Raw genomic sequence first — 13,574 nt, 5'->3', positions numbered from 1 at the left:
TATACAATTAAAGAAAATAATTTAATTAAAAAGGTAGGATGAACTATTGATTCTTCTGATGCCAATGGGAAAACTTCTATGGGGCCATTCATTTCACCGCTAGACTTAAATTCAAATTGAAGGTTAGGGCACAAGTGAAAGTGTTCATAGTGATCTAATTCTAATTCTCATGTGATATAACAACATTGCATAGGAATGAAGTGCATTGACAAGGATGTGGTTTTCAAGAGAATAATCCTCATTCAGGAGTGCTAAATTCACTCCGAAAGGTAAAGAAGAAAATGAAACAATACCTAGCCTAGAAGGAAAATGGACTATAAGAAACCCATATTTAAGAGTTAGCAGATTGCTTGAAAACCAACTTAACGAAAATTTGTCAGAAATTGGCCGGAACAAACATTTATCTTTTAAAGAGAGGTGCTTGCTAAACTCATCATGAGATGACCACTGAAAGAATGCCCCCAACCTGTTCTTCCTAAGGTATTACTAGCACTGGAGTTATGCCCAGATACTTCCCTTTACAATTATCGTGCTTATGGGAACAAAACAGAAAAAAACCCTGTCATTCAAATCACCTTCACAAACCAAGAGCAGGTCATTGTAGCTGAATCCTGTGGGACATTCACAGCGGAAACTGCCAATCTGATTAATGCAAACACCATTTGCACAAATCCCTGGGATCTCCTTGCATTCATCAATATCTGAAAAATATACATTAGTCACACAGAGTATGATATGGCTTAATGTGCCTCATCGATTGTCTGTAATTCATTGCTCTTAAAGCTAAGATGGATATATTCTGTTCATCATTAATGAAATTTTAAAATATATTTAAAAAGTAGAAAAAACCTTAACCATGCTGATGTGAATGATGAGGCAAATAATTTATGTGATATTCAATGAAGGCACTCTAGAATTGGATTATAAATTAAATCAGCTAGGAAGCAGGAAAAAAGATGAAGAGAGATATGGGAAGAAGATAACACTGATTTTAATATAATGGGAACAGATATTTAAAGTGTAATGAATGCAGAAAAGCCCTCAGAAAACCCAGAGCAAAGTTTCTTATTGATGAATATTCATTTAAAGTGCCTTTCAATCATAACCATATATTGGCATGGAGCAGGACAGGAAATGGTACTAGTCAGAAGTCATGGCAGTAGAAAAATACCTAATAAAATGAGAATAATAAAAGACGTATTTTATATAGCAGAGAAATGCAGAATGTGATAACAGCTTCAAAGGGAGAGAGGGAAGCATGCAAAATACAGTAAACTTCCTATAATCCGGCACCTTTAGGACCTAGGGGGTGCCGGATTATCAAATATGCCAGAGTACTGGAAGGGGGGCTATGAGGGGTCTGGGGTGGGGAGGGGAGTGGGGCGGTCGGTGGGGAACTGCACAGACTGGGAGAGGGCAACGCTGCGGGACCACCCGGCAGCACCCCAGCTGCTCTGCCCCCGGCTTCTCCAAGTCAGCCACTGGTCAGTTTCAGCAGCAGCGGACTTGGGGAAGCTGGGGGCAGAGCAGCTCCAATTGTTCGGTTGGCCAGAGCACTTCCGGGTTCCAGTTGGTGCCGGACTATCAGGAGTGCCAGACCACAGGATGCCGGACAATTGGAGTTTTACTGTACCAGTTGTGGGAAGGGAGATCTTTTTCATCCCACTGTTATATTAAAATAACATTAATTACTAATTCAAGAAAACCATGAGTTCTATTGACCTAAACAAACCAAATAAATATTGCTCTTTGAATTTCTGATGCTACCAGAACTCTGTGATGGAAATAGAGTTTTATTATATATAGTTGGTATACAGAGTTCATGGTAGTATTACAGCTATTACACACCAGGCCGTAAAACACTAAGTGGTGAAAATAAATTTAGTAAAACTTACCAACAGCTTTGCCAGTATGGATATCAAAGGTGAAGCCAGGAATATTTCCACATATAGCTTTAAATTCAGCTAAACATGAAACAAAGAAAACATATAAGTCCCTCAGTAATTATTTTTCAAGTCTCCTCAGCTTTCCAAGAGTACTTCCCGCCATTTCCATTAGTGATAGGAAACTCTGCTGCTTGTCTACATAAAATTTAAAAGCAAATTTGCCAATAAGTGCAGCTGTCACTGGGATATTCATTCACAATTCTGTACTATTATTTGCTCCACTTAGAGCTGGATCTGATGTTGAGTTTGTGAGAACAGACCTTCATTTTCTAATTAATTAGCACTCCTCAGCCTACATCTTCCGGAATATGTTACCACTTCTGGTCTCCTACAGTTGAGGATCTACAGAAGCAATTATACTAGGGGGGAACCAAAGATAACAGATGAATACATTAACTCTGAGGATCACGCTGATATCTCCTATTCTGCTCTTCAGAGATTTTTAAAATTGGAATGGTGAGGAACTCAGGGAGAGCTAAGGGACTACTATTCCTCTTCCAGGACATCTTGAGGATTGGGGATGTGGACAACCATAATGGCTTTTACTATCTGTTGACCCATAGCTTTCAAGACAAGGCCCATGACTCTTACAGTGGTGATATATTTTTAATTGAGACAATTAGTGCAAGGTATGATAAACTTCTTTTGTTAGAAACATATTTTTTATTAATCTAGTGAATCAAGAAGACTTTACCAACACAACAGTATTTATAAGAAAAGCTTCACAATGTATAGCAAACTTTTAAAAGAGAAAAATGGACCCATTTTGAACAACATATGTAGTTTCACACAAGAAGCATCTCTCACTATATTGAATCTATAAAACACTGACTATTGGCAGCTTTGTGCATCTTCCAGTGAAATAGGGGAGTTGGGGCAAAATAACCTTACTGTGTGAATACTTACCATTGAATTCTGCCTTCTAATGTGAATGTACAGTTCCTATTTATTTCATGATGTATTTAAGGGCAGAATTTGAGACAATGTTGAAATGTTATTAAATGTTTCTTTCAGTCATTACATCAGTTTTAAAACAAACTGAAAAGTGATTTATATTTTCTGGTGTTAAGTTACCATACTACGAAAGTTATGGGAAAATTAGCCATAGCTGCTGAAACTTGTGCCTTATTATCCCTTTGTACAACCTCCATGGGATGTGGGGGATTCTCCATCACTTGTGAGGCATTAAATCAAGAAGTACTGTAATAGGTTTCTAAATTTTTGGTTTTTGACTGGTCTGTGCATTTCATAATTTCCATTTTTTTCTTACTCTTAAATTAATTCTTTGAGCAGTGATTTCTAAAATGCCTAACCTGTTATGGCTGGAGTAATTATCCCTGTGGTAACTGCTGCTCCTGGAAGTGGTTGGTATGTCCCAGCAGCCCCTGAGAAAGGCAGAACAGGGGGTCTCCACATGCCTGCAGACACCACTCCTGCAGCTCCCATTGATCAATAATGGGGAGCCGTGGCCAATAGAAGCTGTGGGCTCAGTGTCTGTAGATGAGGGGCAGCACATGGTGCCATGGAGCTATTGCTGTACATGCCAGCTGCTTTCAACAGTGGTGCAGGGCGAGGGCAGGAATAATCCTGTCTTAACTCTACTGCTCCACCACCTGGAAGTCATTTCAATTAAATGGTGCCCAGCCAGAGCCTGCTTCCTGAATCCCTGTGCCAAACCTGAACCTCCTCCTACACCCAACCTCCTGCCCCAGATGTGAGTCCCTCTGAATCCAAGCTACTTCCCAGAGCTTGCACTCTGAAACTGCTCCTGGACCCCAATCCGCTGCCCTGGGCTAAGCCCAGAGCCCCTCCCATACTCCAAACCCACTGGCCCAAGACCAGAGCCTGCACCCCAAACCACTACTCCAGCCTGGTGAAAGTGAGTGAGGATGGGGTGTGAAGGGGAATGGAGTGAGCAGGGTGAGGCCTTAGAGAAGGGGTGGGGCAGGGCCTCAAAGAAGTGGGATGGAAGGGGGGCAAGTGTATTTGGGTTTGAGGTAGATCTTACATTGCAATGAAATTGAAAAAATGATCTTGTGGTTACAAAGGTTGGAGACCACTTCTGTAGGAGTTTTAATTTGGCCCAAAGCTTTCAGCTGAAATTGGCTTTTCTAAATGTTTTGCTGGTGACCTGCACCTCCCCACACCCCTTCCGGGTCCCCAGCGATCTGAAAGTGAAAACAATTAATAGATTGTTAAGGATCTCTAGAAACATTATGTGCGCACAGGGCAAGAGCAGGTATAATGCAGGAAAATCAGTATGTGACTGGATAATTAAAGCCTGTTTCACAATGCATATGCACATGCACAGTCAACCTTAATTTTGGCATTTCTTAACATACAAGTGCTTGACTTTGCAACCTTAACTTTTTTAAATTTGCATTTTTATATAATTTTCAAATATTATATATTTACTACTATGTAATATTCCATAAAGATAGTAAGATCCAAGAGTTAAACAGTAACTATTTACTTGTGGTTTACTTATACTCAAATGATGAGCAAGGCAGTCAGATACAATTTGGTCATAAATGAGGTTGCAGAGGGCAAAAACTTGCAAGAGGATTTTTTTTTTAAGTTTGGAGCCTAACCAATGTTAACCAATGTAAATCTCATACAAGTGCAACATTAAACAATATAATCTTTGTATCTGTCAGATACACAAGACAGTCAGACTTATCTGTCAAATAAAAACACAAAAAATAAGAATTATTCATAAAGAGAAGTTGTAAAGGCTAATAAGCTCACGGAAAGGAACAATATAGTTCTCCTCAAAGTATAACTGCAATTTTAACGAGCTACTTGGCTGAAGCCAGCAAGCTGGATATGGTCAATGCACCATAACCCCTGCTTCCGTGATGTGCAACCTACACCCAGATTTCAGATTGCACTCATTTCGTAACTGCAGCTATTCAACCAATTACATTTGGAATTTGTGTTTGATACCCATCCCAAACCCCACTCCTTAGTGGAATTAAAGGTTCAGAAAGTCAACCAGGCAAAGTCCTGAAACAGAGATATTTTAACAATGTAAATATTTGCAGAATTGCTGAAGGAGACATTTTAAAGAGCATGTAAGAATAGCTACAGAGACACCTTTTTATTTAATGGTATCTCCCATAAATATTCAATGTATGAGATCCCGACTCTGTGACGCTGTATTTTTATCACGATGTTGTTATTGAATCATACACTGCATTAGGATATTCTGCCATAAATATCTTATGGCTTTCTGTAACTGCAACATGGTATTTTCTCTCTTATACAGTAAAACTCTGATGGTCCGGCATCTGATGGTCTGGCACTCCTGATGGTCCTGCACCATCAGGAACCCAGAAGTGCTCCGGGCAGCCGGACCATTGGAGCTGCTCTGCCCCCAGCTTCCCCGATTCAGCCGCTGCTAAAACTGATCAGCGCTGAATCCGGGAAGCAGGGGGCAGAACAGCTGGAGTGCTGCCAGGTAGGTCCAGAAGCGCTGCCCCTCGGGGCTGCGGGACCAACCCGGCAGCACCCCAGCTGTCCCGGATTCAACTGCTGCTGAAATTGACCAGCAGCTGACTCCAGGAAGCCCGAGACAGAGCTGCTCTGCCCCAGCTTCCTGGAATCAGCCGCTGGTCTGTTTCAGCAGCAGCTGACTTGGGTACACCTGGGACAGAGCAGCTGGGGTGCTACTGGGTTGGTCCCCGCAGCGCCGAGGTTTGGCACTACCAGACCAACCCAGCAGCGCCTCAGCTGCTCTGTCCCAGGCATCCCAATTCAGCTGCTGCAGAAACTGATCAGCGGCTGACTCCAGGAAGCCCGGGGCAGAGCAGCTCTGCCTCTGGCTTTCTGGAGTCAGCCGCTGATCAGTTTCTGCAGCGGCTGACTTGGGGACACCTGGGGCAGAGAAGCTGGGGTGCTGCCTGGTTGGTCCAGTAGTGCCTAGGAGCGGCACTGAGGGACCAACCCGGCAGCACTCCAACTGCTCTGCTGCAGGCGTCCCCGATTCAGCCGCTGCTGAAACTGACCAGCAGCGGCTGAATCAGGGACTCCTGGAGCAGAGCCGGACTATCAGAAGGGAGGGCTATGAGGGGATCTGGGGTAGCATCACCCCACCCCACCCCAGACCCCTCAGAGCCCCCCCTTCTGATAGTCTGGCATATCTGATAATCCGGCACCCCCTGGGTCCTAAAGGTGCCAGATTATCGGAAGTTTACTGTACTTGCTTTCATTTTGCAAACCTGGTTGTTAGAAGAAGAGTACTTTTCTTCATTCTCCCTACCCCTGCTTACGGAAAGGAAGAAAAGTGTTTCTCCTTTTAGCCTCCTCTTGCTTCTTCCTGGCTGCTTGTAGAACAGGGTATCCTACTGGTGATCCATTTGTCATACTTTCCCCAGCCAAGAGTACTACTTCCGTTATATGGACCAGAGCTGTAAGCAATTAGTCAACTAGTCACTTCCCCTGCTCTTGCTGCCTCTATATCAGAGGCAGCAAGCGGGGGGGTGGGGGTGGGGGGGAGCAGGAGCTGGTGCTGGAGAGAGCTGGCTTAAAAGCCAGTTCCTCCTAGCACTATCTCTGTGGGGAGGGGATGGTAGGTGAGGCTGAGGTGCAAGTGGGGTTCTTCCTACATTTCAAAGGCAGAGGCGGTGAAATGGGAACCTGGGGTGAGCCTGGACTCAAGCAGTCCCTGATTGCCCAGGGTTCCCTCTGCACCTCTGCATTTTAAATGTAGGAAGAGCAGCGGGCATTTAAAAAGCAAAGGCACAGCTGGGATAACGAGAACCCCGCCCCACCCCTTTCTGACTAATTGAGTTGTCAATGTAAATTCCATCTACTACTCCCGTGGTCCCCAACACGGTGCCCGCGGGGGCATTCGTGTGCGCCCGCCACGTGCTCGGGGCTGGCCTGGCCCTGGGCACGTGGCGCATGCACAGTGCCGGAGCCGGCTCCAGGCGTATGGTGAGCGCCGGCCCCGGGCGCGCGGCGCTTGCAGGGGAGGGCGCCAGTCCCGGCCCCTGGCGCTTGGGAGGAGGGGCGCCGGCCCCAGGCGCGCGGCGCTTGGGGGGGAAGGGGTCGCCGGCCCTGGGCGCGCGGCGCTTGGAGGGGGGGCCACGGGGGGCGCGCGGCTATGGAGGGGCCCCGTCCCCTGGCGCCCGGCAACCTCCACAGGTTGGGGACCACTGTACTACTCGATTAGCTGATTAACTGAAATTTAACATCCATAATATGGACTCCCCTAAAGATGCATGCAGCACTACAGCTGCAGATTGAATATTACTGATTTAGGGGAAAACCATAAAAATAATAATGGCATAATGAAAGGAATCTTTTGGTATAAAAGTGATTATTTTTATCTCAGCACATTTATGAGTCCTTTGCTCTTCTGCTGTCAAGATTATTTATTAATTCCATGAATTATTATAGGTTTGATGACTTTATTGTTGATGGTTCAACCCAGGAAGTCATTCCTTATTTTGAGCTTCAGAAAAAAGTGGAATATAAACATTCAATTCCACTTTTCCTGAAATCCCACCCATTGGGATGCAAAAAAGGTATTCCGATGGGGGTGTATCATGCTGACAAATGCACTATGCTCTCTCTTGGTACGTGTAGACTACATGCCTCTGTCGCCAGAGGCATGTAGATTAGGCTACCAGACATAGTAAAATGAAGCGGCGATTTAAATAATCGCCGCTTCATTTAAATTTACATGGCTGCCGCGCTGAGCCGACAAACAGCTGATCAGCTGTTTGTCGGCTCAGCATGATAGTCTGGATGCGCGGGTGTCGACATCAAAGGTATTTGTCAACCACCCAGGTATACCTCATCCCAGGAGGTTTATCTGGGTGGTCGACAAATACCTTTGATGTCGCCACCCGCGCGTCCAGACTATCGCGCTGAGCCGACAAACAGCTGATCAGCTGTTTGTCGGCTCAGCGCGGCAGCCAAGTAAATTTAAATGAAGCGGCGATTATTTAAATCGCCGCTTCATTTTACTATGTCGGGTAGCCTTATCTATATGCCTCTGGCGACAGGGGCATGTAGTCTAGATGTACCCTTAGTCCCATACCTCGAGAAGGCACCAGTTTTGCTGACCTCTGCTATTCTGCTGGCATAGGAGCGCTTGCAGCACACCTCTTCCAAATATCACTGTATTGTTTGCACCTTACCTGACCATCTCTCTTCCAAGCCTTCTGGGTGGTAAGGTATGCAGCAGCCTTATAAGTGAAAATTCTGAAGCTATCTACATGGCAGCATAAATGTACGGAAAAGGGCATTGCTCATGGAATGTGTTTTGGCATGCACTCTGGCTTTTTATAGTACAGTTTGTTATATAAACATTTTAATTTCAATTATAATTAGCCCATAAAAGCAGCTACACAAGGCTTTAAGTGCTTTGGCAATTATTAAAGACACAATTCATCCAAAATTAACAAATCCACAGCAATGTGCTCCATTCTAAATAAAACAGAAACTTGTGTGGTCCTTGTAGCCCCTGGGCCAGATTCACTCTGCTAGTGATGTGCAGGGAGTTGCCATCTATATTGTCCTGCACTCTTGCGGACAACCTATTCAAGGAAGGTCAGATACTGGTTTTCTGCCTGCCCTTTGTCCCAGCTGCATACAACAGAAACATCTAATTTCTGCATTAAGCTCTTCAGGAAACTCCCTGGAGGTGTCACATCACCCAGCTGTCTTGACCATATCCAGCATTGCTCATTATCTGATGCTTTGTGGATTGCCTTTTGGTTGAAGGGGAGTTAGCAGCTTCTTTGTGCTAACACCATTCCTGTATGTTGTCAGACTTTCAACCATGCTGGGATCACAACAACAAAAGCCTGAACTGAGTCCAGCCCAGGGTTTCCCAACCTATGGGTCGGGACCCAAATATGGGTCGCCATTACATTTCAAAAGGATCACCAGGTGTCTTCCCAGGTGGCTCTTAAGGAACCATTCGCACATTTTTTGAATTGCCCTGGGTTACCAAATCTTCCAAAATTGTCAAAACGGGTCCCCATCTGGAAAAGGTTGGGAACCGCTGGTCTAGCCCATGAAAATTAAGTACTGTTGGTGACTGCTAACATGAGTAGCATTACTCTGCCTTTCCTTTGGACAATAGCAATGGTATAACCATGTCTGAAACTCACACTAACTGATAAGCAAGGGTGTTAAGAGGATGTGGGGAGTTAATGTATCAGGGTTGTCAGAGAAGTCTTACCTGTCCCTGGGGTTGGACATGGCTCACAAGGTTTGTTCCAGGCTTTGCCAACGTTGTACGTGCAGCAGCACATCCTCTTGGTCACATTGAAGGGTAGTTCATTCTCACAGGAGGTTCCATTGTAGCTTCTATAGCAAAAGCTCTTTCTCATATCTACACGAGAAAACACTCAAAGTTACAAACCAACTGCCACAGGATGGCTTTCCCCTTACAATTTAAAGGATTATAGAATGAGATACAACAGGCAAGATTTTAAGTAGCCAGATTGAGGTCCAAAGCCACTATGATCACTACAGCAGGTCAGGTAAACAAAGTTTTACATACCCATGCAATTGTGTCCTCTGTTCACCTGCATGTATTCAGGAGGACAGATGCAGGTGTAGTTCCCCAGTGTGTTGTAGCAGGTCCCAGGGCCACAGACACCAGGATGTGCAACACACTCATCAATATCTATTGAGAACAAACAAAAAAAGTACAGTTAACAGATAAGAGGAACAAGTCCAAATAAATAATTATAAGGACTAAGTCCATAGTAAACTACCCTAACAGAGCAAAGAAGAAATAATTATAGAGGACATTGATCAGCTATGTTACTTAAACAGATTGTTGTGGCAGCATCTGAAATGTCTTACTATTCTCCTATGTTTGAAGTATCAGACAGCTCTTGTCAAGAATTGTAGAAACTGAGCCACTTTCTGACCCATCTGTTCCACCAATGACGTGAGCCTTCATCTGCCTCTCCATTTCCACAGGAATTTCAGTACCATTTTTCCACACTACCATTCATATGAGGAATTAACTCCCTGCTGTGGTCCACCAAACAACTTCATTCAAATCTTTTCCTTGAGATTCATTTCTACTGTAGTACTCATATGGCAAAAAATCAATACAGTATTTATTAAAAAACACTATTTGGAAATGCATATGCTGAGTAACCAAATATTTTTTCACTGTAACCCTTGTCCTTACTCACCCCATCTTTTTCCCCATTGTGAGTTATCCTCCCTCCATTATCACATTACAACTACATTAATATTGTGATCTCATTAAGGCATGGGCCTTATCTTTCTTTGTGTTGTGTAACCATCATATTCCTAGCTGCATCTGAAATTAGAGTTATTATAAACCCAGTTTTGCCTCACCTTTCAACTCAATGCAATGAACAAAGGAATGTCGGTCTTAGAATTGGTAGGTTAGGTAGGAAAAACTTTGCTTCAGCTCCCAAACAAATTTGAAATTATTTGAAGAAGTGGTAACTGAATTACGGCACGTTAAAGTAGAGGTGACTACAACAGCTAAACATTCTTTTAACTTTTTTTGAAAGTTAGTAGCAAAAATCAACCCAAAAAACAGAGAAGGGGAAAAATAAAATTTAGATTACTGAACTCAACACACTGAAATTTACTACAGAACAACAAAGTTTACTTATTTAAACTTTCCACTTTGCACTATTAATATTTAAATACTAACATCAGAGTGCCTCCAATGAGCACTGATTTCAACAGAGAATCTCAGGCACTTTGCCATGCAAAGATAGACTGCAAAATATAAGCCAACCCCAAAAGAGAATTTTTCCAACATAACTGAATTTAATCAAATGTGACATAAAATAAGGTATATTTTTAGCGGGTGACAGCCTTTTAACAGGTCTTTTAAAATATATTTATTTGCACCAGAAGCAGGCTTGAGAATAGAATGTGTCCATCACACACTGTATCTTAACTGGGTGAGAGAGATAACAATCCTGTTTAGATATGTCAGAATGAATGGGATTCCTGATATTTTCAGAGGTAGGAAAGCGATTTGGGATTAGGGGCAGTTATCACAAAGAGTCACCATGAAGGTGGAGGGTCTAAAACAGGCATGTCCAAAGTCTGGCCCGCGGGCCAATTGCGGCCCGCGGTCGGATTTAATACGGCCCCCGCTTCTCCCGGCTCCCCGGTGCTTCTTTCAACTGGTGCGCGCAGCACAGCGCGCCGCTTCGGGCCACGCTGCCACCGCGGTCCTAGACCCTGCCCTGTAGGGCATGTCCGCAGCCCCGCTCCCCCGCTTGGCTGCGGGTTCGCCCTGCCCCCGGGCCGCCGTGAGGCCAGCGTGCCCTGCGCTCTCCGACCCCGCGGGCCCTTCGCTTCGCCCTCCCCCTCTCCTGGCTCCCCGGTGCTCCTTTGAACTGGCGCGCGCAGCGCGCCGCTTCCGGCCGTGCCGCCGCCGTCCATGGCGGCCGCTGCGGTCTTAAAGCCTGCCATGTAGGGCACATCCGGAGCCCCGCTCCCCCGCTTGGCTGCGGGTTCGCCCTGCCCCTGTGCTGCCGAGAAGCCAGCGTGCCCTGCGCTCTCCTGTGCTGCAGTCCAGATCTCAGTTTCACCCTTCACGTTAGTGTAGGCAAGTTTTTTTTTCAATTGAGATGAATACATTGTAAAATCTCAGTTAATGTCAGTTGGTCTAAATCAGTTATAAATATATTTGGACACAACATGTATAGTTGGTGTTATGTTCCTGTTCATATTTTTTTAACTTAAAAGTTGATAATATGTAATGTATTTTACAATGTTCCTGACATATATTTCAGCTTCCTGGATTTTTTTTTCATCTGGCCTTCAGATATGAAAGGCAGAGTGATTTAACACCTGTTTAGATTTGTCATCCATGTGACGAAATGAAAAGTATGCCGTTTGCAATAAACTTTGCATAAAATAGTTAATTTGCATTTAATTTTAATGGTTCAAAGAATGTCAGGCAAAATGGTCAGCCCTCACGCATGTTCACTTCTTCAAATGTGGCCCTCTTTGAAAAAAGTTTGGACACCCCTGGTCTAAAATAAGCTACCTCAGGATTCTGAAGGGATAGTAGGCCAAGAGTCTTTTAAGTCTTTAGCAGCTGATGAGGCCTGACAAACTCCCTATACGTCTTGCAGGACTGTGGTTCGGGGAACCTACAATATGCCTCATAAGATTTATCAAGGTTTAATATACCTACTCAGAGTCTTACACATGTTCATCTCCTCCTATCTGCAGGAAAGGGTTAAGGATGAAAAGAGCAAGGGAGCACCACACAGTAGGCCCTGAGGAGTTTCCAGATCAATCCTAGCATGAACCCCCAAATATTCCCACTTGATAGAAGTACAAGTAAGTTGCACACGTGTTTTCCTCGGTAGTGTAGCATGTAGGCCAAAATCAGTACCACAAACACTGTGTTCATATTTACAAGTAAGAAAGAAGTCAGGATACTAGGGAATGATACAAGCTCTGATGGTTACCATTATACTATGGAAAATGAGTCTGCAACCTATTTTTCTAGATTCATGAAATTTTCTGCATCAGGAGAAAATTAAATCTCTGAAAGACCAAGGTATTTGGTAAACGTGTGTGTATCGGTGTGGGAGAAGGTATTGCAGAATTTCACCTTCACAGATGCGTGTTTCTTCACTGAGGTAGTAGCCTTGTGGACATTCACACTGGAAACTGCCAAAAGTATTGATGCAGTTTCCACCTTGACAGAGACCTGGCAACTCCTGACATTCATCAATATCTGTAAAGAGAGAAAAGGCCACATTCTTACTCTGAAATGTAAAGAAACATGAGGTTTTAACCATTCCATTAGAATGTTAATAAACTAATTATAACTGTTAATCTTCACATGGGTTTTTGCTTCAAAACTTGCATTTCATTATCAAAGGGAAGAGAGAATGTAATTATTCTACATATTTGTGGCATATTTTCAGCTTAATGAAAACTGAAAGAGTTCAGCTTCTGTGATTATTTATGGGAGCTTGGTATGTAACGCTTCATTCCTGCATGTTGAAAATTCACTGGAACCAGACTTTCACTCTGTGATGGATGTTTGCAGCAACATTAACCGCCTATTGATTAAACCATATTTTTTAGGTTCTCTCGTGATTTGGGGAAAAAATGTTGAAAGCCAGTACAATAAATGAGGTGGACAAAATACATGTACATCTATCTGTTTAACCTATAAAATACCAAACTTGCTCATTCAAAAATGGTTCTGAATATCCTTATTGAGCAACTGCTCACACAAGCACCAGTTTGAATGTGAAACTCCAGCATTATTTCTGATAAATGGCTTCTAATGCAATGAATGCGAAGACTTTGTCCATGATTCTCATATTGTGCAAGCATTTGAAAATGTCACCTTTAGTCAATTTCCAACTATAACAGCCATTATTCAGGATGAATTCACCTTCTAAGATAATAGTGATGGGATTTGGTCTGAATCCTTCACCCCCTGGACACAGAGTGTTATATTCAGCTGGGAGGGGAAAAAAAAGAAGCTATTACTTATTTGTAGACTAAAACACTGGTACATACACACACAGACGTACACATACAATTTATAATTTCATATGGGATTGTAATATGCTTGTTATTATTTATTATTTGTATAACAGTTGCACCAAGAAGCCCCAGTCA

General features: G+C 43.6%; 1 protein-coding gene across 1 annotated transcript in view; it reads right to left on the bottom strand.

Annotated features, from left to right (window-relative positions):
• Positions 1 to 13,574, bottom strand: part of FBN2 (fibrillin 2) — a 279,412-nt gene that overhangs the window by 61,473 nt on the left and 204,365 nt on the right. The window contains exons 38-43 of the mRNA XM_006131867.3: positions 13,345 to 13,413; positions 12,547 to 12,672; positions 9,469 to 9,594; positions 9,145 to 9,297; positions 1,896 to 1,964; positions 576 to 701 (exon numbers count right to left, since the gene is read on the bottom strand). Coding sequence (XP_006131929.3) covers positions 576 to 701; positions 1,896 to 1,964; positions 9,145 to 9,297; positions 9,469 to 9,594; positions 12,547 to 12,672; positions 13,345 to 13,413 — 669 coding nt within the window. The remainder of the gene's footprint in view (positions 1 to 575; positions 702 to 1,895; positions 1,965 to 9,144; positions 9,298 to 9,468; positions 9,595 to 12,546; positions 12,673 to 13,344; positions 13,414 to 13,574) is intronic.

Source organism: Pelodiscus sinensis, chromosome 6, assembly GCF_052426305.1.
Source record: "Pelodiscus sinensis isolate ZL-2025 chromosome 6, ASM5242630v1, whole genome shotgun sequence".
Lineage (NCBI taxonomy): Eukaryota > Metazoa > Chordata > Testudines > Trionychidae > Pelodiscus > Pelodiscus sinensis.
Note: the sequence above shows the minus strand (reverse complement) of the source record. Positions and strands in the feature narration are given on the sequence as shown.